Below are 26,051 nucleotides of genomic sequence, written 5' to 3' on the forward strand. Positions count from 1 at the left end.
TTTTCAATATTCACAAATATATTATTATTTTGCGTGATTGTTTTTTTATGGTCCTTTTAGTTTACTCCAAGTGTTGCATTTGGACAATACATGGAAGATTAAGCTATCATAGCAGTTCTATACCATTCAGAATAATTAGAGAGATTGAGTGAGTGAGTAATACAGTTGGACACGTTGTGCCATCAGGAACATTGTGAAACGCCAGTTTATTTCTTTTCGGCCAACAGTTCATCAGCGACGGCAGAGACTTCGTTCCAGGAGTACTCGATATCCGAGGCTTCGGTGAATCGAGAACATACTGCCATACGCAAGAAGTAGACATCGTTAACCTTTGACGGCACCATATGGATCTTTCCTCGTCCGTTGATCTTCTTGAGCAGAGCTTCGCTTATTTCGTTGTTTCCCTTCAATCTGAAGCACACCAAACCCATCTGAACGGTTGAGAAGATTTCAAAACGGCTGTCTGCAACACAAAGAGCCTCAAATTGCTTAGCAAAAGCGCAATGACGACGAATGTGAGCTTGGATGTTCTCAACACCGTACAAACGCAGCACGAACCACAACTTCAGAGCACGGAAGCGTCTGCCCAATGGGATTTGCCAGTGACGGTAGTCTGGAGCCGATCCTTGCATGTCGTGCTTCAGGTACAATGGATCTACGTTGAAAGCGTTGACGATCCAGTACGGTTCCTTCAGCCACATAGCACTGCAGTCGAAGTTAACCAGCATCCACTTGTGTGGGTTAAAGTTGAACGAATCAGCAGTTTCGATTCCCTTCATCAGATGACGATATTCTGGACAGACAAAGGCCGATCCGGCATAGGCAGCATCCACGTGGATCCATACGTTGTATTTGTTACCAACTGGACCCAGTTCATCCAATCGATCGAAAGCACACGTGTTAGTCGTTCCGAGGGTACACACGGCATAGAACGGGATCAGTCCATCGGCCAAATCTTGTTTGATGGCTTCTTCTAGAGTTTCCCCACGGAGTTGCAGGTTACTGTCGGCCTTGAGAGAACGCAGTTTAACTCCTCCAAGCAAACCTGCTCGTTCTACAGATGAGTGAGATTGATCTAGGAAGGGATAAGAATGTTAAAGTCGTTGAACCTTTTGAACACTACAACATGAATCTTACTAGATGTGTATCCAACCAATCGCGAAATGATGTAGGTTTCATCCCACTCGGGGTGTTCTTCCTGGGTACGCTTGATAGCCTTAGCTTTAGCACCGAGCAACGCCACAAGAGTAGCCTCACTAGCGGTTCCCTGAATGACACCTCCTGCCTGACCTCCCGAGCTTGCTAGGAACTCCTCTGGCAGTCCAAGCATTTTACCCAACCAATTGAGCATCTCGACTTCCAGCTCGGTACACGCGGGGCTAGCAATCTGCAAAAGACAATTTATGAATGTCCGTATCCAAGTAGGATCCCATCACCATAAACTTACCCATGTGAATCCGATGCAGGCAATCGCACCACTAAGCATATCGGCCACGATCGCTGGATAGGAGTTGGCCGTTGGGAAGTACGCGTGGAACTTGGGGCTGTGCCAGTGGGTGACACCAGGCATGATGACACGCTCGATGTCGGCCATCACGGCTTCCCAGCTTTCCGGTTTCTCCGGGGCCTCCGACGGGATAAGGGGCTTGAGGTATCCCGGTTGAACCTCCGGAAGGACACGGCTGTAAAAAAAACCGTTAAACTTGGATTAGTAGAGTTTTCATTGCAATGAAAAATAGTGAAACGCAGTTCATTCATATATGGCATATTTAAGTGAAACGAAGCGCATTTGCTAGGAAAACATTGCAATTTGTTTAGTTTTTAAGAGCTTGGAATCTTCTTAACTACGTCACGCGTTAGCACCTATGATTGCAATCAACAATTGATTGAAGAAGTACATAACATTTCCTTCGCTAATAAAAGACAATTACAAACAAGGTCATGATCGAGCGGCCGTAAATGCTACGCTTGAGCAAATTCGGTTCGGTAAAATATTAATTGACTTCCGTATGAGATCCGTTGGTAAATCAATTCACGTTTGCAATACAGTGCAGCAATAAATTAGCGAAGACTTGTTCGTTAGTGTTCTTGAAGTCTGTTACTCATACTTTTTTTTTACAACTTGAGCCATAGTTTATATTTAACTCAAGAGATTTTCCCAAGTTTGTGGTCATCAATCAGAATCGTAATTTGCTAAGAAAAACATTATTTTGAATCAATAAGGGTAAGCCGCTAAATATGTAACAGTCTAATTTCTCATCAAATATTCAATTACCCGTGATTATGGGGTGTTCAAATATTAGTGACAAATTAGACCATTAAATATTTGGTGACTTACTCTAGAATTCTATAGCACAAATACTATTTTCAAGTATTTATTTACATACTTGTGTACACTTCCGTAATTATTATTCCATATCTTTTACTTGAATTTATTGAAATACATCATTTTTGTCACTGGTTCATAGATAAATTGTAAAAAATCTTAGATAAAAATATCTAAGCAGCTGATGGCTTGGCTTGGTTAGAAGATCAAACACAAAAGCTTTGCTTTTCAATGAAGGATGACAATTGAAGCAAACATACTATTTTAATATATGAAAATGAACCCAATATTTATTTACAACTCTTAGAGTTACAATATTTCACTGTTGAAGAATGTCAAAAAAATCAAAAGAATCCACGTTCGACGATATAAAATTTCGGTATCGATCTTTAAGGATTATGTTGCCATTTTAAATTGGTTTTGTAATGAATTTCTACTAATGAGCATGAACATCACAAAACTGACATTTGTCATTCAAATTCAGATCCTTTCTTAAGGATCTAAATTCAGATTCAGTCTTAAGGATCTAAATTTGAATGATAAGTATTTGTTTTTGTTTGAAAATGACCTTTTTAACTATCAGATTCAATCTTATTTTTATTTAACTGATTTGCTTTAACTGCATTTTCATTTTATTGAAAAAAAAAACAGTTAGTTAATTGTCACACCTTTATGTTTAGAAGTTTCCTATATTCGTCAACAGCATTCAATCAGTTCATGACATTTTTTCGGTATGGCACCATGTTAAACTTATATTCATACTTTATGGGACACCCTACAGCACGCACTGGGGCATATCGCTGTTGTCGACAGTAAAACCTCTAGTACTCTGGATGTGCATCCTAGAGGTTTGGTGTCTTCGACACCAATACTAAATAATTTGTACTACATTTTGATTCCTTCGGATCTAGATCAGTTTTATCTTTTGTTATTGTTTAGCTGTTTTGCCCCAGTGTGCAGCAGTAATCACTGATCATCAAACTGCGACTTGTGGGTCGCAAATGGCCTTTTAATGGGATTTGACCCACAGGACAAAGTTAATATTCCTTCGTTTTTGTAACCATCTTTATCGAAAATTATTTATTGAAACAATAACTTATTCGTTTGCGTTTCTCTATATTTGACAAAAACAATGTACTGCCGGTTATGTGTCATTTGCTTTTTTGTATATTTCGTTTGTTAAATTTTCCTATATAATTGCATAACAGTCACACAGGAAACATAGAGGACTTCGTAACATACTTGAAATGATTTTTTGTTGGAATTTATTTTCTGGCTCTTCGTTTCACAAGTCCAATTAACTGTGACAGGTTTGAGCTTAAATTACCAATCATTGAATTGTTGATTCTTTTCTTTGAAATTTTAGATTATCTCCACACTATGTAGTTATGGACAGTGTCCCAAGTAACCACAAGCATTATAACATTGCACGTATTCTACTGCATATCAACACCATTGATGTAACATTGCTTTTATTCGACATATTTCAAGAGTTGTCAAGCAATGAAGCATTAACTCTACATTACAAATGTATCAATGCACTAATATCACTTTATAAATTGCACTGTTGCACTAATGTTACTTTATAAATTGCTTCATTGCTTTATCGTCGTTTTTGCATTAGTGCAACTGTAAAAGGGCCCTTTTCCACTTTTAAACTACTTTAATGGTAGGCTTACGGCAATGCAGCTGCATTATATATGCAATGATATAATGCTCCATGGTTACTTGGGTATTGCTTTGTTTGTTACAGTTATAGCGGGCAGACTACTTCTTTGCTCAGATGCAGCCCAAAAGCTAGTTAGAAACTGCAAAGCTACTCGATTCCGAAAAGCAAGTTTTTGTATGCCAAATTTCATCAAATAAGAAACTCACTTTCAACTTATTGATAGCATCCATGTTATGTGAAGACAACTCTTTTCGTACCTCTAAAATAGTGATCACCAAACTGCTGTCCTCCAGAAGGTTTTGTACGACCCGCGAACTGATTTGGAATATAAGTGTGACGTGGTCCGCAAGACATTATTGTATGAAGTTATTGGTTACATTTTTGGGGTTTCTCTGTTAGGGGTCGTCCATAAATGACGTAGCTTTATAGGGGGGAGTGGGGGCTTCACGAATTTGTGACAAAGTGTGACGAGGGGGAGGGAGGGGTCCTAGCTAGTAGACGTAGAATTTTGAATCAAGTCGGCAAAAAGAGAGGCGCTGGAAAAAATGGTATGCAATTATTTTTTTTATCAAACTTCTTTTTTTTTTTGACTTAAAAACTTGGGTTATAAAATGAGCTTCAAAACATTCATATCACAAAAATAAAAAATATCTATGAAATTTAAGATTTTCTGCAATCAAACAAGATGTTTTGAAGTTTTAAATAATTATGTGAATATTATATTATATTCGTGTCTAAATTCATAAATTTATAAATCAACAAAATAAAAATTCAATAATTTAATTAACAATCACAACTTTAACTACTTGAATTACATTGTTTTGCCATTTGTTAACAAAACATAAAGTCAGCGGTTTTAGTTTTATTCATATTTTCATTAAAACAAGATATATATTCCGTGAATTATGCATTCGATGTTGCAGGAGATCTCCTCCCGATCAACTCATCGATTTGTTTTGATATATCAATGCTCTTAATGAAATATGAGGACAACAGATTCGAGTGTTATTGAAATCAGTAATTCAAAGAATTTTTATTATTTAACTGTTTCATTATAGGTTGTGTAAGATTATTTCTCTATGGAAACGATAATGAAGTCCAACTGAAATATTAATGGATATTAATAATTAGTATAATAATCGCTAAGATTTTCTAAACATTCCAAATACTTCAAGTGTAATCTTTTATGCATCTGGCCACTGATTGCCAAATGGATTTGATTTTGGATAATAATGACAAAGATTCATTTCAAATTAATATATTTTGTTGATCATTCTTATTGAAATCTATTCCATAACAACGAATAATTAAAAAACAATCCTGTAATATAAAGAAATTTCTGTTCAATATATTACAACATATATTGCACCCTAACTCAACGGTAACGAGTTTCATCAATCTAATCAAACATTTTATTTCACATTGTTTATAGTAAACTTGTTTTTCACGATAACATCAGCAAAAGTAATATAATTTAGCCTATATGAAACAGGAAACCAAAATTATGTAACTTAAACAACGTTTATTTAAAACTGGTTTCCAAATTACATTTGAGCGCTACTGTATATCAAACTGTTAGTCAGTAATTAATATCAAACTTTGTATTGAACTTCTGAATTCACTTTTTTTTTTGTTTCAACCCAGTCAGAAAAAAATATAAAGAGGGGGGGGGGGTGCTTGATATGCTACGTATTTTCCAAGGGGGAGTACCCGCATTTGTGACGAAATGCTACGATGGGGGAGGGGGTGTAAAAAATCAGCGCAAAAATGCTACGTCATTTATGGACGGCCCCTTACGTAGAAACATCTCTAGAGATTGTAAGCCTTTTTTCGACATTCTTGATTTTTTTTGGCTTTAAAGTAGCGTCCAAATAATCAGTAAGCGCTTAAGAAGCGTGTATTTAGCAATATATACGTCTCAAATGCTATCATCACAGGGAAAGAGCCTGCTTCTCAGCTTTGAGCACTTCCACAGTTTTAAACTGAGAGCTTTCTTTGCCAATGTTGCCGTTTTCGCATTCGTATATCGTGTGGCAGGTAGGGCAGGCAGGAAGTCAAGGAAATTTCCATTACGAAAAGATACTGGACCGACCGAGAATCGAACCTAGACACCTTCAGCATGACTTTGCTTTGTAACCGTGGACTCTAACCACTCGGCTAAGCAAGACCCCAATCCACATGCTTGTTGTTACTCTGTCTTTTGTCTATCCACTGAGATTCGAACCTATGACCCTTACACTTGTTGAGTGATGTTTGCTGTTGTGCCGCGCTACAGAATGATCTATAGATGAAGTATGAGCGAATCAATTGTGTTGTGCATGGACGTGACATTCATACAGGCTACATTTTCCTGGCTTTCAAGAGAATCGTAAAAATTGGACGTAGAATAAGTTACGTATTTTTCTTATTATCTATAAAAACGTCATGTTCTTGTGATTTCTTTTGGAAGGCTGTAAAGAGTGCCCTGTTGGACAGCGAGAAAGATTTGAGTTACTCGAAAATCAAAACATGTTGGGCAATCGAAATGCTATATATAATTAAAAGAGAGCGTGGGAGGAGAGAATCTCTCATTTGTTTATAGGTCCTTTAGTAATGTTTAGCGAGGAATGCAATAAGAAGACTGATTTACTGTTTTCAAACTTGCAGAAAACGCCTATGTAATGGAATCGAAATTGAAGATTTAATCATATTGTTTTTTAGTACCGAGGTTTCATTAAAATTTTGCTGGTATTAGGTTTACACAAGAGATATTCTGAAATGAAGTTTATGTGTTATATATATATATTTTTCTTTTTGAAATTTTTTGCGGATCCTGTTTGACCTCGAAAAAAAAATTACTGACATGTTAATGCTTAAAGCGGACGAATTTTTCCTTTGAAGGACGCACCTTGCTAGACAACACCCAGTGCAACAACAGCACAGTCGGAAAACATTCCTCACGAAAAGGACTGAAGTGGGAATCGAACCCACACTTCTAAACACGATGCGACTGAATGCGGGAATACGACACTAACCGCCTGCCACAAGCCACACTCTTGAATGAAGGATTGTTAGTGATAATTATGACTTTGTTTGAATGGAGAAGAAACTCCTTGAGTATCCAATAAAATAAAGGGTAATAAAGGGATTTTAAATCCTATAAAGGTTTATGGGATTTAAAATCCCTTGGGAGTCTTACTTGCTAGCGGCCCGCAACTTTTTCTGAAGGCACCAAAGTGGCTCGCATACACAGTTAGGCTGAGGACCACTGCGCCTAAGCAAGACCCAATACAAAATCTGTATAATATCATTACAAAGACAGAAAATGTAGGGTTTTAATACAGACAATGTTAGATTTAAATTAAAAAACTTTGATTTTCCAGTATATGTCACAATGCTGTACAACTTTTATAAAATTAGTTTGTTCAGTATTTTTTTCCAACACGTTAACTTCAAAACAATGATTCCTTTGTGGGGGCCGTGACGACTTTACAGGTCTGCGAAACAATTTTAACTGTCGTGCTTCTTGATCGATAAGCAGATGTTAGGAGTCTCTAACCTCGCTTGCTTTACTATAGTTCATTATTACCGAATTGCAGATTTTTTTATACATATTTTTAAAACTATAACTCACATAATTCTTAGAGGTATTTAGGTAAAAGTTCTCGAATACTTTTTGGTTTTTCTTGCAAAATTTGTCCAAACCTTTTTGTCGCCAGCTACGTACCCAAATCGATCACCAGGATTTTTTTATTATATTTCCAAATGATATCTGCATGACCATTGGCGAAAATTCCGACAAGATAATGTTTCTGGGGAAATGAGCTTCTTTCTTAAAATATGAATAGCAGATTTCGGAACTGACCTGACCTGAAGACGTAACCTTCTTGGAATACTACTTCAATCCATAGGGAATATCTGAGGATATATTCAAATCTTTTCGAAAATCTTGTGAGATAATTCATTAAAAGTTCTCAGTAAACTCCTGTGAATACCATTGGTGAATTGCTGGCGGGATTTTTGTTGGAATCTTCCCAAGTATTCGATTTATTCGATTTTGACGAGATACGTTTTGAAGATTAAACATTGGTAATTTTTTATACAAAAAGGTCAAATTGAGAGATCTAGATTACTTAAACCTTCGTATTCGGAATACTGAGATGTAGTCCAAGAAAATTGACTTGACTTTACTCGGTACACAACTGGCTAAATTTTTACTGATGTTTCCCAAATGATCAAAGCAGAATTCTTTCACTACCTAAGGTGCATTACAGACGTAATTTTTGGGATTGTCTGCCAAATATATCTATTCTCTCAGAGTAATCTTTAGAAGTTTTCCACTAATCTTGTGATCTTAATCCTATTGATCTTTTTTGGAGCTTGACGGAAATCTTGCATGATATAGCTGTTACAGTCATTCAATTTGCTTCTCAGTTTGAGCTGTATTAAGTGCATTGAGTTAAAATATGAGCAAATCGTTTTTTCATAAGTTTTTATTTTAAGATCTTCTATTTTCAGGGGCCCGCAAGACGTTTGTAGACCTTAAAAGAGGGCGGCAAAATCAAAGAGGTTGGAAACCAGTGTATTATTTATTCCAAGCGTTTTAAAAGGTATTATTATTTATTAATTAGTTTCTACCTAAATTATCTTGATAAAACCTCGTCAACAATATTTCGCCTATTGAAAAATTGGCTAATTTTTGATTTCATAACGATTGCTTTTCAACACAAACGAAGAATAACGTCCAAATGTTGAAATTCATTCTTCGTTTCTATCCTTAACCTTATAAAACCAAAAGACCCTAAAACTTAAAGTACCTTATATCATGAGTATTTCCTCTCCGTACCAAAATTTATATAAATACTTTGTAACCAGCCTCATCCCATAAAAGTTCATTTGGTGTGTAAACGGGGACAAAAATTATGTCCCGATTTTGTCAGTTTCCCCGTTCTGTTAGCTCGAAAGTAATCAAAATCCATCTTATATGTACACTTTTTGTCACTCACAAACAATATACGCAACACAAATCTTTCGCTAATTATTTGACAATGGTTCTCAACGTCAAACTCTTGACCGAAAATTGGCTCTTTTATAGAGGGGGTCAATTAGTTGGATCGCTCGCGCTACTCCTTCACGTCAAAACATTCCATTCAAGCTTTTGATCTACACGATACACAGTATAGGAACATGAGCCATACGTCAGCAGAGCTCGTGAACAGCAACGGACCCGCATGGTGATCTTGAACTTGAGACAGCCTACAACACGCGTACGCAAGGCCACCACAGTCGATTTTTTTTTTACGCTAGGTCAGTGAAACCGTCGCGCGGATTAGAGGTGGCTGTATGGGCTTCTACCATGGCACCTATAAATCGTTCAAGATCAAAGTCCAATCACAGACAAACAGACGTAACACTTAGAACAAATCGCGATCAAAATCATAGTCGCGAGAACATGTACGCCCAATGCTAAAATCACTGTGTTTGGCCGATGGGCCAACAGGTGGCGGTAGTGCGTAAACGTCAAACACGAACAAAAACGATGCGAGCGCTGCGGGTGGTGGATTGGCCACCTAACATATATTTGAATCGACCGTTAAAAAGGTGGTCGATGGATATCGATGAGAGTGTGACGTCTGTTTGTCTGTGGTCCAATCTTGTGAGAGTCTATTCGTGACTGATGGAGATCTATTCTCGAGCGTGATTCTGTCTGGTGGAGTTGATCACGAACTGAATATCGTAGACAAACAGTACTGGACGGAATGAAGTGCACATTGACGTTTTTATACGAAATGGTCAAGTGCTAAAATTGAGCATTTACCGTAGCTCAGAAATAACATCGACTTTTCTTATCAGAAAATTAACAATATTTCAAGCATAAACTTTGAGTTATCGCAAAACTGGCATTATTCTTCTTCTAGGCATTAACGTCCTCACTGAGACAGAGCCTGCTTCTCAGCTTAGTGTTCTTATGAGCACTTCCACAGTTATTAACTGAGAGCTGTCATTGCCAAAGTTGCCATTTTCGCATTCGTATATCGTGTGGCAGCTACGATTTATACTCTATGCACATGGAAGTCAAGGAAATTTCCATTACGAAAAGATCCTGGACCGACCGGGAATCGAACCCAGACACCTTCAGTATGGCTTTGCTTTGTAGCCGCGGACTCTAACAACAAGTTTTACAGAAAAAACAGCAAACTTGTTTGTTTTACCAAATTGGACAATTTTGCATAAAGGCACATTTTTATAAATATTTAAATTGGACAATTATTTTCATTTTAAAGTTTTGTACATGTCAAGCTGTGATTTTTAGCTAAGCAAATATCAAGTCATTGCCAAGCTTCGATGAAAATTTCAGGTCAAACGAACTAGGCGGATTCCATCTAGAATGAGTCGAAATTATTTGATATAATGTCCGTTAATCTTCGATTAGTAATGAATACTTTATTCAGTCCACTACTGTATTCACAGCATGACAGTGCACCTGTTACCGCGCGGCAACACGGCGATCAATTCTCGCGTAACTTTTCAAAACGTCCTAAGTAACAAATGTAAACAAATCGAGATTATCATTACAAAGCATTCGTTGTGAACCACTTAATATCACATTGAAACACTCGTATTGATACATACACAATTAATTAATCTGTTAAAAGCTTGACGAAATAACCAAAGTACAAATCAGTCTGGCTTTTAATCAATTGTTACTTTGGACCTTTGTAATTTTGTAATTGTAATTGCTCAATCCACACCCTGGCAGACAATTATCCGCCCATCTAGACACGGGCTGGGTGAGGACCTACCAAGCCTCCCCCGTTAACATGTCCTATACCGTTTAGCACACCGGGATCTTCCACAAGCAGGCGCCGGAATTAAAGCGGTCCCACAAGCTTCAGATACATTAAATAGATTTAGTCCCTCTGGCACTAAACCGAATGGCGCCCTCCGCTTCACCACTAGTACTGCTTCCCCACACGCCAAGCACAATATCGAAAGTAGTGCGTTGTATAGCAAATACAGTACACCACCTCCGACACTATGCCAAATGTACAGGAAAAACAGCACCAGTAAGAAAGCGGAAGGCGCACCACTCGGTTCAGTGCCAGAAGGACTATAAGTATAACGAAGAAGAAACGAAAAGATAGTAGAGTTGGTTCGGTTATTTGATTGCTGAAACGAAAAAAAACAGAAAAAACAGAAACAAAGTGTTAACATTAAAACGGGGTTTTATAATTGATAAATGTATCGATAGTTTCTCATCTGTTACGTTTCCTTATCGTAGCGCTGTCGATTTTTCCATCTCCAGGGTGTTCGTCTCCGCTCGAGCAATGAGGACCATGATGAAATGAGAATATAAAAATGTGAGCATTAGTGTTGATCTAGTAATAGATTAATTTAAACTGCTTTTCATGTGCTAAGTAACTTGTAAACTCCTACTCAATTATGTTTTGTTGGCCTACACGTTTTATTTAGATACAATTTTTATTTAGAAAACTATTTGGATCCGAGATTTTAGGTGCAGATTGAGCATGTTTGATAAAACAAGCATCCTGTTTTCAGTTGAAGAATGTTCAAGAAGTTGATGATTCTGTTATTTATACTGGCTACATACAAGAATTCACTATTGATGTAATATATGGATATTGAAAGTTCCAACGCGCGATTATAATACTTCAGTTTTCGTGCTGTTGTATTGGTGTAAGTAGTGGGAAACCAATCAGTTTGGTGATTCTAACGGTAACAAATAGCAAGACGAAAGGAAAGTTGATAATCTATCATCATTATGATTTCAGTCCTAATTTCATGATCCGTTTAATAAATTCCGCGTATGATTCGGCAATTTTAACAATTTATACATGTGTATTCGAATAAAACAGACTACGGGCATTTATTACCTGTTGCAAGGTTCCTAAGTGATCAGATATTTATCATTTTCTACAGCCTAATTTAATAATACCTACATTGGGTTGTAACAAAAATTTGATCTTGGGATGTTGATTTGCCTCCTAATCATAGTTTCGACAATAGTCACATGCTTACTATCCCTTATGGCAGTGTTGTTGATTCTATTGTCTATCGCTCATCAGTTTCGCGCCACCCGGCAGGGACTTGGTCCTATGTACCCAATACTCTGCTGTGTCTTAACTTCACGCAATACATTCTGTAGATGTGTGATACAGTTTGCGGAATATTATGATTTATCACTTCGTTCAGATGGATAATTCTGTTATGGTACCATATTCACATATCAGATAACTCCCACCTGGAACGATGTAATACATCGGAGACATGTAGATTCAGATGTATGTAGACGATCTATGCCTAGTTCGGCTCTGATCGACAGGCAATCAGTGTATTCAGTTTTTCAACTAGCTTGAAGCGATGAACGTATCAAGACAAGCTCTCCACTATATCTGCTAGCAATCACCGGTCGTCGATAGACATTTCGGTTCTTTTCTGCTAAAGAAAGACCCGATTGTATGCCAAAGACTATGGCTCATGCTTTTCAATACAGCTGGAAAAACAAGAACTACACCCAGCACCAAATAGTACGTAACTATGAGGCGGACCGGAAGGTTTGATAAGCAATCCCCACCATCAATTGTTACTTTGGACCTTTGATCAGAAAATCAGCCATAGGTCCTAAGTAACGCAATGAATAAAAACAATGCTAAAAAGTTACATAGGACATTTTCAAATAGTAATTTTTGACGACGTTCGGTGCGTTCAGAATCCGCTCCGGTGTATTCGGAATGATGCGGAAACCGTTCTTCGTGAACATTGGCGTTTTCACCAAGCAGACACATTTGGGTGAGCTCATGTGCCGTTCCGGAGATTCCGGTCCAAATCCACTAGTTGGTGATATCACTCACCTTGATCACAGCACTTCCGACCAAATATTGATGCGCTTCGTTCCGTTCTGCTGCTCCTGTCCTTCCTCCAGCTTCCGCCCATCAGTTTCTTTCTTGGCATCGTACTGCTTCACCATGACCCAGATCAAAATCCGTTGTCGCTCGGTTCGGAATGAATCTGTCCCCGCCGGACGGTGGCTGGGCGTTTGCGATTTACCTGCCTTCTTGTTGCTGGATTCACCACCGGATTTCTAACTCGGAGTCTTCCCGCTAAGTGTCCCAGACGGAACCGTTTGCTAGCCGTTAGAAACCGACAGCTTCTGGCAAGACGTTCGTTGAGCTGGCGTTAAAATTGCTGCCGATAGATCCATTTTTCTCTGCCACCGAGGGCATGTCCTTTTGTCAAATTGAAAGACATTTTCCGCAACACAAACTTTTTCTCAGGCCACAGACAGGGAACCTTGCAAAAACAGCTTTTCTGAACCTTCTGCACTGACACTCGCTTGCTGTTATTTTTTGTGCTCTTTTCACTCTACACCGATGACAGCAAAGCAGCACAACCAGCAGTATGCGGCGCCGCCATCTTTTCGAATCCAACATGTTCTAAGCAACCGTTGGATACTCAAATGCATTTCAATGCGGATACTCAAATGATCTTGGCTGCTGTCAAATCCATTAGGTGGGATTGGGGTTGCCATATACGTGAGCACAACCCGCCATGCAGAAGGAAACTCTACTTCCATTCCGAGCAAGTGTGAGTGAATCTGGCATCCAAACGAAGGGAAGAATGAGAGAAAACTAGCGAGAGAGCAAAACGTCCTATATACAGCTCAACGTTTCCCCTCCTTCCGTTGCTACATGGGACATTTAGACGGAGGGGAAATAGCGTCGCCGAAGTATCGAATGAATCAAAACAAAGCACAGCTGGTGTCTGCGATTATCACACTGCAACAAAATGTGCACTTCAACTTGTATAATTGAGCATGTGAATACCCGGTCAACCAGTCAGTGATTTCGATATCGATTCGTGTTGAATCGTTGGCGATCGTCATCGCTGGACAAAGATCTATAAAGGAATTGTAACATTGGTTGATCGGGTACTCAATTCTGACGGTAATCAATATCAAATCACAGACAAACAGACGTCACACTCTCATCGATGTCCATCGACCACATTTTTAACGGTCGTTTCAAATATATGGTAGGTGGCCAATCCACCACCCGCAGCGCTCGCATCGTTTTTGTTCGTGTTTGACATTTACACACCACTGCCACCTGTTGGCCCATCGGCCAAACACTGCGATTTTAGCATTGGGCGTACATGTTCTCGCGACTATGATTTTAATCGCGATTTGTTCTAAGTGTTACGTCTGTTTGTCTGTGATCAAATTCTATAAAACAAGATTGTTTTGTGAACAATCTAAAATGTCCGATGTACCTATAACTGAAACAAAATGACCAAAGTGAATGTCCAATGTAACAATTGTTGGAACAAAACGACCTATGTAATTCATCCTATGTACATTTTTTTGGTCAAAACGTCCTATCTGATGTTTATGCAGATTTCACTGCAATTTGCTAACAAATTGTCAAAATGTCCATCCTTACGTTGAACTCTATTACACTGCTTTCCTCTGAAGGCAACACAGTGGGGAAAAAATGTTTCAGTTTGATACAGTTTAAAAAATATGTTTTCAATACCTTCAAGCTCGATTTTCTCGAAATGTGTGAATTGTTAGATAGGTCGTTTTGAAAAGTTACGCGAGAATTGTTGAATATGTAGGTGTGATTTCCTATTTCTTTCCGCTTTTTGCAAACCGGATAGTTTCACAGGCAGGTGCGCAGGCAACACAGTTCGCGACTCAGACTGTTATTGATCATGACAAACGATCACGAAGCGAACCTTGAAATTGGAAACAAGTTGTATTTTACAATCACTACAAGCGGCTTTCCGTCTCTTAAAGGCTTAAGCGGCAAATCTCCAGTTGAACGCACCCTCTATTCTAAAAATATTTTGGACCCCAAAAAAAACTAATGTGATATTCTAGACCAGTCACCATTGGTGAATTTGGTCATTTACGGAGCCATTGACGAACGAAACCGGGGCTCACCTTCAAGCTGACTAGTAAACCGCGCTAACCGCAAATACATTTCAACTAGGTTGCATGTTATACAATAAATGCCTCGAATGCAGCAGGTCTAGACTAGCCGGGCCGGTCATCGTCACGCTCACGTGTGCCATTGTGGAAGAACGAAGCATTCGAATTACCATGCCTCTGTGGGTCAAGATCTTTGCAAGTAGTGCTTTATAACTTGCAACTGATTGGAATAAATGTTGGCACCGCAAAATGTTCAGATTTGCAATGAAATGTAGCACAGATAAGCGCCTTGGATAGCATGTCAATTAGGGTGTTGCAAGATTGCACTTTGTCTGAAAACTTGGAATATTAAGCTCCAAATTGTAGGATGTTGCAAACAAACTTTTGTTTGAAATGAATGAAAATTTTGAACCACACTGAGCAAAAAATATTTAGGTTTTCCATACATTGTCAATTATGAACTAGTCAAATTATGGTTTAATGCTTTAATGCTTAACCATTTCAAACATGAGGTCATATACGTGAGATCTATGAATTCCTTAAGAACCGTGATTTGAAATAACATTCATATCAATCATTAAAATAACTGCACCGCTTTCAATAATGGTTGCAGGTTTAACTAATTCTAATCACATGTTAAAAAGACATGTTGATTTATTTACTTGCTTGAGATGATAGGCATGTCTCTTTGGTTATGGGATTTCCCGCAAAGCGTTGATTTGAGAAATTCATTAAATGACTTATGAAAATTTGTAACAAAAATTTCAACCCAAATCATAATGCATGAAAAAAGTATTGATTTTGTCGCCTAATGTAGTTTGGGAATCGCAGAAAGTGTAAAAATAATGAGCATCACGAAGATTCATATTGAGACACTCTAATGGGAATGATAGAATTCAAAACATTTTTATACCATAACAACTTCGGAACCGATGCCTTATCAAACGAAAACGAAGCTAATTTGTAAACTATCAACGCATCAGCGCAAATGCAATGTGATCGCGCTCCGTTAGTGGTATGAAATCATCGCGTACGATCGTCATCGCGCAAGTGGCGGGATTCCCCCTTTTCCCCAGGCGACGATCACCGCTTGCCTAAATTATTCAACCATAAAGATACTAATTGGATGGTTTTCCGATGAACCGGTCTAGCAGCAGCGTCATCGAGTAAACCACCGATGTATCTTTCACTTGTCACTGCCCTACGACGTGTGGCAATTGTCTTTCTTTGGGACTAGGTTATGTGCAGAATAATTTGTATGATCGCGCATCACAACTTACCGATCGCGGATGTTCTCCAGGTAGTTGGCGATGTAGTCCACCATCTCCTTGGCGAAGTCTTTGAACTGCGGGGCTTGCATTTCGGTCTGTTATGGAAAATAAAAATTAAGAATGTTATTTGAGGCAATACAAAAATCATATACGGAGGCCATTGTTCGTGGGTTAGTAGTCGGAACAATTACTTACGACAGGTGGAGCTTCAAACTTGTTAGTGCCCATTCCGAATTTTGTTAGGAAGCTTGCAAGGTTAGCAGAAAATTTAGTGAAACAGAACATCTAGAATAGTGATAGTGAAGGTAATTTAATGGTTTTATTACACGAGGAAACTCTGGGACTGGCATCTTGAATTGATTTTCTGGGGCTATTGAGCGAACAGAAATATTTTCGATTTGATATCACTAGAAACAAACGGAGAAACGTTTACGGACTGTGGTCAACACAATACTGATGGAGCACAATAGAATCAATGATCTAAAACAGTTTATGGAAACGATCGAAGATCGTGTGCTATAATCAAGGGTTATATAGTTTAACCGATTCGATCTGGATGGTTCATATATGCCGCAATCAATAATAAATTTATCAAAGCAGCGATTAGAGGTAGCAATATAATTACTTCAGCAATATTGCTCAAAAAATTGCCTGAGACTAAATGAATAGAAGTAATGAAAATACATTAGAAAAATAAATGTTGAGAGAAACCAATTATACCTAAAAATGCATTCTGACTAAAACAATTTGATTTAAAAGTAAAACCAAAGCCAAATTCCTTGCCCTACAGTTATTTTGGTTGTTCTGGTGTCGAAAAATTCAAGATATTTTTGCGCCTTTCAGAGATATCGATATTCTAAGACAACCATTTTTTTTTTTTCGAGAAAATCTGTTAATTCTGCAACCGTAAGAGATAGCACTTTAGTCTCCTCGGAATTTTTTTTTCGTAACAACACTTAAACAGTGTTACGAGAATTTATCATCAAGAAAACTGATTTTTCAGGAGCTACCCTAACCTATTTGTTAGACATTTTGGTTCATCGACAAAGTTACTCCAATTCGGGTGTTCTTGAACATTGTAAAATATTATGTAGGTCTAAATGCATCAGCAGAAAAGTTTATATTCTAATCTTTTAAATCATGTGGGCCATCTTAAATTCTCATCACTGAAAAAATGTCTGAAAAATATGGAAAGATTTTTCTAAAGACACCATATATCTAATATTGACGATTTAGACATTTTTGTCTTCTAGATATGGTTTTGGTACCAATCTGCAATATAACTGACTTTTTAAGTCTACCCTAAGTTAAACTTTCAGAATGAATTTACTATGCTCAAATGGAGAGTTAAACAAAAGTGTCTTCGACAAAGTTGCTCTTAAAAACATTTTCTAAAAGTTTGCTGAAGATCGCAACCACAAACAAAAATGTTTGCTTCAAAATTAAAACCTATATGAGGCCCACCCTATTCAACTTTTTTTTTCTAAGAAAAAGCAAAAGTTAACTACGAACAACTTCTCTGGAGACATCATAATGTCTAAATTGTCGATTCGGAAAATTGAGTAATTCGATTCAAAATTGAATTAATAATAAAATTATTCCAAAATGCTTCATTAATACTTCCTTTTTTTGAACGTAGTAAATTTATTCTAAATGTTCCATTTAGGGTGGATCCAAAAAACACTATACTGGTCTAACTTTTTTTTTTAGTTTTACGTAAATGTAATTTTCAAAAGAGTTGGAAAGGAAGTAATGATAATAATATTTTTGCTGAAAATTGCAAGTTTGTAATTCTTATCCCTTAGAAGTTATAAGCAAATGTAAGTGAAAAAACTATTAAATCTTAAGATGTCCATAATGTATGATTTCATAAAAAAAACATTTTAGTTGCATTTGCAGTCCACACAAAAGGGTATTTTTGCTCTAAGTAAAAACATTGAGAACGTATTTTTTTCCAAATTGAGAAAATTCACTTCAAAAACACCCTTAGAAACTTGAAATTTACCAGTAACTCACAAGGTTTCAAAATTAGCGGCATGCTGTCTTCAGCAAAATCGTAGGTTTTATCCAAATCTACAGCTTTCTTATATCCAACTTTTTAAGAAATGTGAAACAAAAAATGTAGAACCTTGATGGTATTTTACTATTAGTTTTTTGATAATTTCTTTAAGTAGCAGAAATATAATTTTTTCTTTTATTCTTTCAATAATTTTTAAAACATGTACATTTTTTGGTAACCTTGGCTTCTTTAATGATGTTAGATTATTCCACCTCTGCCACAGTTCTGTTCCCCATGACACTACTATATGCAATCGATAACAATAGCAGCAGTCACAATAAAAACATCCAAGATTCCTGAAGTTGCATTTCTCCATTTTTATTCCTAACTAGTTGACCTGGAAAAGCTTGGAATGTCTTATAGAAGGCTATTTAAACCCACTTTTTAAATGTCAGCCTTGTATTTACAGTTTATACCTACCATATCAGATTTTTTAATCTTATTTTATTACATGTTAGTGTGTAATAAAATAAGATTAAACTGTTTCAACTGTGAAATCGTGAGTCATGAAATTCATTGTCCGTTTTAAAGCTATTTGTGACATACGAAAACCATCCATTTTAATTATATAGATTATATGTGACATATAACACTGATTACTAATAAAAAAATATATAATTGCAAAATCATACTAAGTATACGACAACAGTTGTTCTTTAACTCTTCTAAATACCATATTCACGTTAAAATGGAGGACAAAATAGTTAGACCAAAATAACTGATTTTTAACTCCACAATGAGTTAAACTTTCAGAATGAATTTAGTACGCTGAAATGAAGAGTTAGATAAAAAATTTTCTTCGGCAAAGTTGTTCATGAGACATTTTTTAAAATTTTACTGAAGAGCACAACCGAAAACTTGCTCAAACAAAAAAAGTTTGCTTCAGAATTAGAACCTGAATCAGGACCATCCTATTTATTTATTCATTCTAAGTAGATGTACAACTCAAATCAATGAGAAGTTTTCATTGATCGATTCGAGCCATTGAGTAATTCGATTATTCTGTTAATCCAAAATGGCTAGTTAATATTTATTTTCCTCACGAGCGTGGTAAAATTTAGAGAGAGCTGCATCTACCAAAGTAAAAAAGGGATCAACAAATCAAATTTGGATAAGTGCATTTTCTAATTGTCATAAGTGGAATGGAACTTATGACAGTTAGAAAATGCATACGGCAGTTTTAATAATATTAAAATTACAGTAAGTAAAACTTTTACTGTAAAAGCTCTCTTTTAATGTCAAAATTTGAACTTAACGATCATGATTTATAAACGCTCAACAGATATTGCCCTAACATTCTCAATCTAAAATTAAATGCGGTTTTCGCAAAAAGAAATACAGTGGGATTCCGTTTTTGGCACGCTCCGTTTTTGGCATGCTCCGTTTTTGGCACCCCCGATTTTGGCAACAAAATGGATCCGTTTTTGGCAACAATTTTCAATATCATTAAAATTTGTATATTTCTGTAAATATTATTGTGTTGTTTTTTTAGTCATTTGAAAAGCAATACAGCTTCACGCTTACCACATTCCAGAGATTAACTTTCGTGGATATTTCTCAAAATGTCACGAATATCTTGGAGCCACCGTATGCGCTTATTTAATTCTAGATGGCCGTACAGTCGCAACGTTTCATTAAGTCATTAATCTCTATGAGTATCTACTAGTATCTACTCAGGCAATCACGCTTTATGACCAGCCTACTTGAGTATGCCGGTAGACAATTGTAATTAGTAAAAGTAAGTTTTCTTCAGATTTGAAACAGCTTTTCTTAACAAAGCAACATAAGAGGAATAAAAAGTCTAAAAACCACACAGAGTTTTCATCTACAATTTCGTTTCGCCATTTCAGCTTACTATTTTTTTTTATTGTAGAATAACATGTATTGCTTATATAGAACATACCATAGCAAAAAAAGCAAATCAATTTCTTAAGAAACGATCCAACATTATATTCCAGTATTACTCAAGCTAGAGTATACTACGTGCCAAATCAAGATTTAATTCAAGTATGCCTGCTGCATGAAATTATCAAAATGTTCCTTACGAGATTCTGGTGACCCCTGGCAGGGTCTAGGGGTTGTCTAACTGGATTATGGAGAATCCTTACGTTTTTGACTCCTATGTTTTTAATATGAGCTTCTGTGAACTTTCAGCGAATTCTTGGAAAAACTGAGCGAAATTTGGGAATTCCAATTGGATTTACTTAAGGGTGTCTTGCGGAACCTGAGAATGTATATTGTGGATGCTGTGCAAAATTTGTCGATTCCTTGCAAACTCCTAAGATTAGTAAGGCAGCCTGTGAGAAATACTGTGAATTTTTAATTGTATTTTGAATATTTTTTGTGAGATCTTGAGGATTCTGAATAGGTTTCCAGCAGAATGTGGGGATTGCTAGTGGCGCTCTGGAAACTTATGAACGTTTGAGAATTTCGATCGGAAACTTGAGAATTTTCAGCAATATCGCAGCGGAATCTTGAAAGTTTAAGCGCCATCTTAAAAATTATTAGCAAGCTCTTGGGTAGATGTGAATTCCTATCTGGATCCTAAGTAAGATCCAAAAAAATTCTAAGCAAGATGCTGTGAATTTCCAGCAAGCTAGTTTAGAACACAAACGGGTTCTATACAATTTTGTAACAATTTTTAGAGTAATTTTCCATCCATATTTAAAAGACAATATACACCGGGCTTAAACCAAAGGCTGCACTTATATTATACAACGGACACACGGAACAACCATTCATTGAAGATGAAGAATTTTTGTTTGACGAAAATATTCCTTCCGACAGAGCGAACCTCAACGAAGTCGAACCTACACTCCGTAGTAAAATACGCCTAAACAATTGACGCCGCTAACTTCACGGCTACGAAGCCCACATATCTATGGAAAATCCTATTGAAGGCTTAGTCAATATTATGTTCCAAAAAATATGATAGTTTTTTATTGGTACAGCAAATGATTTCAGATGTTTTTGTGTGCTCTTTGACTGTAGTCAACCATTTGATATCAGATGCCTGATTATGCAAGAAATTTAATTTAAAATAATCATTTTCAAATTATCGAATATGTATTGTCAAATTTGACGCTTGGAATTAAAAAAGAAACCGTTTTTTCTTTAAGTTTATTTAACTAGAATCATTCAGTTTTGTAACACCAAAATCTTTTTTTGTAAATACGCTTCCAATGAATTCTTTTATTCTTCAAACTTCGAAATGGACCTAATTCTTTTATTCTTGAACAAATCTACTTCGAAATGGACCGTTCTGAAGTCCGGCCATCATTTGGTTCCCATAATTATGATAGAACAACGTCAAAATGATATTTTTGAAATTCAAAAAATGGATTCCGATTTGGCACGGTTCCGTTTTTGGCAACTGAAAATTTCGACTTTGTTGCCAAAAACGGAACTCCCACTGTATTGACTATCTTAGTCAAATCCATTCATATTTGATAGAGATATTTTGTTTTGAGGATAAACTTAAGTTGTTATTGGTTTTTCGGCTTCCAGTCTTTACAGATCATAAACGAATTTCCATTCTACACCTGACGTTTTGGTCACATTTATTGTGTCTTTGCACCAAACGTGTAAAGGTGTAGAACGGAAATCCGTTTATGATTTTGCAAAGACTGGAAGCTGAATAACAGCATAGCTTCATCACAGTCGATCCCTATATAATGTAACTTAAGGTTTTACGGTATTTTTAAAAATATTAAGTTTTTAATTTTTTTCTGGAATGTATTTTATTTTTCGTGTAACTAACTGAAAAACAAGTTTTAAATTATTTTATATGCTAAATTATTGTAGGCTTTTCTTCTGTGGTTGTAGAAAAATTCAAAAGGTACGATTTTTATTTACACGTTAAATAAACCCCATGGCATTTATAGGTTATAAAAAATACATTCTTCTTATTTTTCAAAAATATAAAACAAAAGTGTCAAAAACGATAAAAAAAACTTCCTCATATGCGTATTATAAGCCAAGGTTTAAGTCCAAAATAAAATCATTTTGATCTCCAAGCTGTACCCCATCTAAAGGCGGGGCTTGGGTATTGAAAGGTTAATTAAATATTTTTCGGTTTTGCGATACATTTTAGAATATTCTATAGGCAAACTTGCCTTGAAACCGTTTAAAGGGTTTTTTTAAAGCTCGTGTAAAAAGCTCCCTTTTAATATCAACTTGAAATTGAGCCTAGTACACAGACACTGAAGATGGTATTACAGTTGAAGTCGAAATACGCGTATCTGTCAGAGGATACAAACTCTAGTGGAATAAAATGATGAAGTACTGATTTCGTTTTTTTATTTATGAATTTATTAACTTATTATTGTAATAAATTGTCATTATCCTGAAAGCGGCCAAAATCAAGTGTATTGGGTAAACATTGCTCTAGTTCTAGCAGTAATTTAACAACTTCTCACTACAAGTTGATCTAAGAATTCAATTTGCGTGTCATTGTGCTAATTCAAAACAAATTTGCAAAAAAATCGAACGTGATGACTAGATGACCTACCGTTCCATCGAACAGGCTGCTATCGATGACGATAAATTAACTTTTGCTCTTTTCAATCAGTGGCAGCCTCACCTAATTGAGTTATTCTTGCTAACGAAATTTGTCTCTTTTGTGCTTACCATGATGGAAAAGCGACAACTTTGAATGCTGTTATTTACACTTTTGGTACATGTCGTTTGATTGAAATTCAAAAGATGTGGGTTTATATGGAATTAAACCCACATCTTTTGAAATTAAAACATTTAAACTTTTTAGATTACTATGAAACCCAACTTTTACTATGATTTTCTAACTCGATATCGATATACGGAATATCAAGTAAGGGAGAGCTGAAAGTAGTTTGGAGAGGATAGTGTCAAGAATCGATGAAGTAAAGAGAAGTAAAATTAACATCTCAGTTCACTAATCATTTTTTCCAGAAAACCTTGAAGTTGTGTATTTTAAAAACAAAACAAATACAATAACTAGCATCTTTAAATGACTCTAAAAATTTTTTTTTGTTCTATCTCTTAGTAGCAGTAGAATAAAAAAAAACAATTTTTAAATACGAAATCATTGAATTCCTAGGAATGAAAGTCTCTCACCTCGAGAGCAACATTTTATTCAACATGCTGGGGTGCAGTTGTCAAGAGCACCGAGATGAAAGTAACATATCCAATAGTGTGGCATGTACGAAAATACTCCCGGGAAGTCGAGAAAATTTTCAACCCGAAAAGATCCTGGGCTGGTGGGATTAGAACCTACGAACCTTAGCTTGGTTTGCTCATCAGCTGCGCGTTTACCACTACGGCTATCTGGGTCCCACACAATCCTTTTGCATGTTTTAATCCTTAGCCAAATCCAGCATAATCCATAATCCAATGTTTCAATTCCTAAATAGGAATAGGATTCTCAATCTTGAACAGGATTGTCAACAGAATCTTTGTCAAGGATTACATACAGTGGCTCAATTTCATATTGGTGCAGGAAACTGTTTTTCACATCAAGTTGGTAAAAAAACTGTTCAATAATATATTGAGTTTAAAATACTTTATCAATAATGAAGGACAATAGGTGTCCATCTAGTATTTGACAATCATAAAACGTTTCCATTTACATGAATCTTCGGAATAATGGAAAAGTATTGAATGTGTGTCTAAATTTGACTCATTTTTATAATGAATGAAAGTGATACCTATCAAATTCAAGCATACAATATTTTGAACTAAATCTTTATTTTTTAAAGATATTTTGAACTAAATCTTTAAATTTTTAATCAATATTAATTTTTGTTCTAAGCCCCACATCATTCTGTCCTTACCTCCAAATTATTGATGTTATCTCAATATTAAATTATCTTTGAATTTATATGCACTTTTAAACAAACAGGATCCAATTACGCAGTTTATAAATTTAAAAAGTAAATACAACAAAACCTCAATCAATGAATATGCTGATATCAGTGTTGACCAGACTTACATTTAAATCTTAATCAATGAGCTCTCCATGAGAGCAAACTCATTAGAGATCTGCTTCGAAAACCTCATGCTTGAGTTTTTCGTGCAAAATCACTCACTCAAGCCGTCAGAAATTATTCAGTCATTAAGCCGTCAAAATCTCGTGAATACCGGATGTCGTAGGAAGGAATATATTTCTACCAGACTAACAAGAAATCATTGCTTTGTGTGAGTAGACATAGGAAACACTGGAAATTTTCAATCGCTAGCTATGAGAATTTGGGTTTTTCACAACACTAGAAGATATCATGCTGTTTTTATCACTTCAATTTCAAATATATCCGCTTACAAATTGATCAAAAGTACTCAACTATATCGGAACAACGTAACGAAGAATTTGAGCGTATTAAAATTTACTTATGAATATTGTATGTTTGATTTTTGATAGGTATAGGAATATGAAGTTGGTCAATTTTACACACTCATCCAATACTTTTCCATTATTCCAGAGTAAATGAAAACATTTTATGATCTTCATAACTGATGAATTGTATCGAAGTCTATATATCATTCAATAGTTTTTTTTACCAATTGATGTGAAAACAGTGTCCTGTACGAATATGAGTTTGAGTCACTGTACAATAACATAAAGAATTCTCAAACAATCCGAGGCATAGGAAATCCAGAGCAGAATGTCAATCATCAACAGAAAATAAGCAAGGATCCTTATATGAACCTGAGCAGGATTATTCAAAAATTGTCATACTTCTATAGTACTGAGAAGAATGTTAATAAATCAACACGATTCTTGTGAAATCCTGGATACAATTCACACAGAATCCTGATCAGTGCTTTTTAAAAAAAATGTTGTTGTAGGGCTTTTTTCAGGTTTTTCGGAGAATGTTTTACCAACATTTGAACTTAATTTTCGAACGAGAATGATTGATTTTACCTCTAAACAAATCCCTCTTCCTTTCTTTCCGGAAGGTTCTCCCTAAAATAATTGAGTTATCACAATTTCACATATGGCCAAATAGGGAACCACTATGACTATAACTGGTACACTTTCCCTAGATACTTTGATTTTAAAGTTATCATCGTTTGAATACTACAAGTTAAGTTCACCACAGTCCTTAAAAAGCTTCGCTTTATTAAGCATCATAAACTTTCATTTTCAAACTAATGATTTTTTCAATTTTCGGTTTAGCGGCAACTTATAATACTATAACTTCATCATTCACCTTGATTGAAACTCAATCTAGAAACGATCACCATTCAATTTTTGTTCTAGGTCACCTCCCAAACTGTTTTGGACAGTCACTCGTGCAGAACCTGCCGAAGGTCAGTGGATCCGGTTTTTAACTTCTTTTGCACAAAGGTAAGGCTAATCCAACACATATTTCTTGCCGAGTTTCCTTTATACACACTTCTAGTTTGTCCACATAAACCAACCAGAACACAAGATTTTGTCCTTGATCTGCTTGCGAAAGGAATCTCGTATTCTTCATACACTGCTGATGGAGATCCCTTCTGCCGATGCCAGTCCCACTCTTGCAACACTCTTGGAAAAACTTACCTCCGTTCAAATGTTACGATGATTAATCGAAGCAATGAATGGCTTTTCTCTGTAAGAGTGCCAAAAGTCCACACTTGATTGCGTCGCCACTAACTGCTTCCGGAAGTACGCCGTCTATGAATCAACAGGTTACCCCGATTAGGCGAAACCATCCGACGGGAAAAAGGAAGGGCGGAAATAAAGTAAGCACCGTGAGTTTAAACCACCCCAACAACTTAGAAGCTACTATTGTGCTGTGTGCTCGATCGCGCCGTTTCTATGAACTGAAAGCTAA

The 26,051-nt window shown here is 36.3% G+C and overlaps 1 protein-coding gene across 3 annotated transcripts; it reads right to left on the bottom strand.

Annotated features, from left to right (window-relative positions):
• Positions 1 to 26,051, bottom strand: LOC5563940 (aromatic-L-amino-acid decarboxylase). 3 transcript variants are annotated; one of them, XM_021847280.1, is made up of 6 exons: positions 25,778 to 26,051; positions 16,392 to 16,443; positions 16,206 to 16,291; positions 1,448 to 1,682; positions 1,138 to 1,387; positions 1 to 1,075 (listed from the first exon to the last, which is right to left on the bottom strand). In XM_021847280.1, the coding sequence occupies exons 2-6, from the start codon at positions 16,422 to 16,424 to the stop codon at positions 207 to 209; spliced, it is 1,473 nt and encodes a 490-aa protein (XP_021702972.1). In that variant the 5' UTR covers positions 16,425 to 16,443; positions 25,778 to 26,051; the 3' UTR covers positions 1 to 206. The 3 variants fall into 3 exon arrangements, with proteins under 3 accessions (XP_021702972.1, XP_001648264.1, XP_001648263.1); XM_001648214.2 differs by lacking the exon at positions 16,392 to 16,443; XM_001648213.2 differs by lacking the exons at positions 16,392 to 16,443; positions 25,778 to 26,051 and adding an exon at positions 16,523 to 16,677.

Source organism: Aedes aegypti, chromosome 2 (genome assembly GCF_002204515.2).
Source record: "Aedes aegypti strain LVP_AGWG chromosome 2, AaegL5.0 Primary Assembly, whole genome shotgun sequence".
NCBI lineage: Eukaryota > Metazoa > Arthropoda > Insecta > Diptera > Culicidae > Aedes > Aedes aegypti.

Coding starts and splice junctions, on each gene's coding strand:
- LOC5563940 (XM_021847280.1), bottom strand. CDS start 16,424: ATGGGCACTAACAAGTTTGAAGCTCCACCTGTC. Junction 16,292..16,391: donor AGTTTGAAGCTCCACCTGTC/GTAAGTAATTGT, acceptor TTTCCATAACAG/ACCGAAATGCAAGCCCCGCA. Junction 1,388..1,447: donor CCTGCATCGGATTCACATGG/GTAAGTTTATGG, acceptor TGTCTTTTGCAG/ATTGCTAGCCCCGCGTGTAC.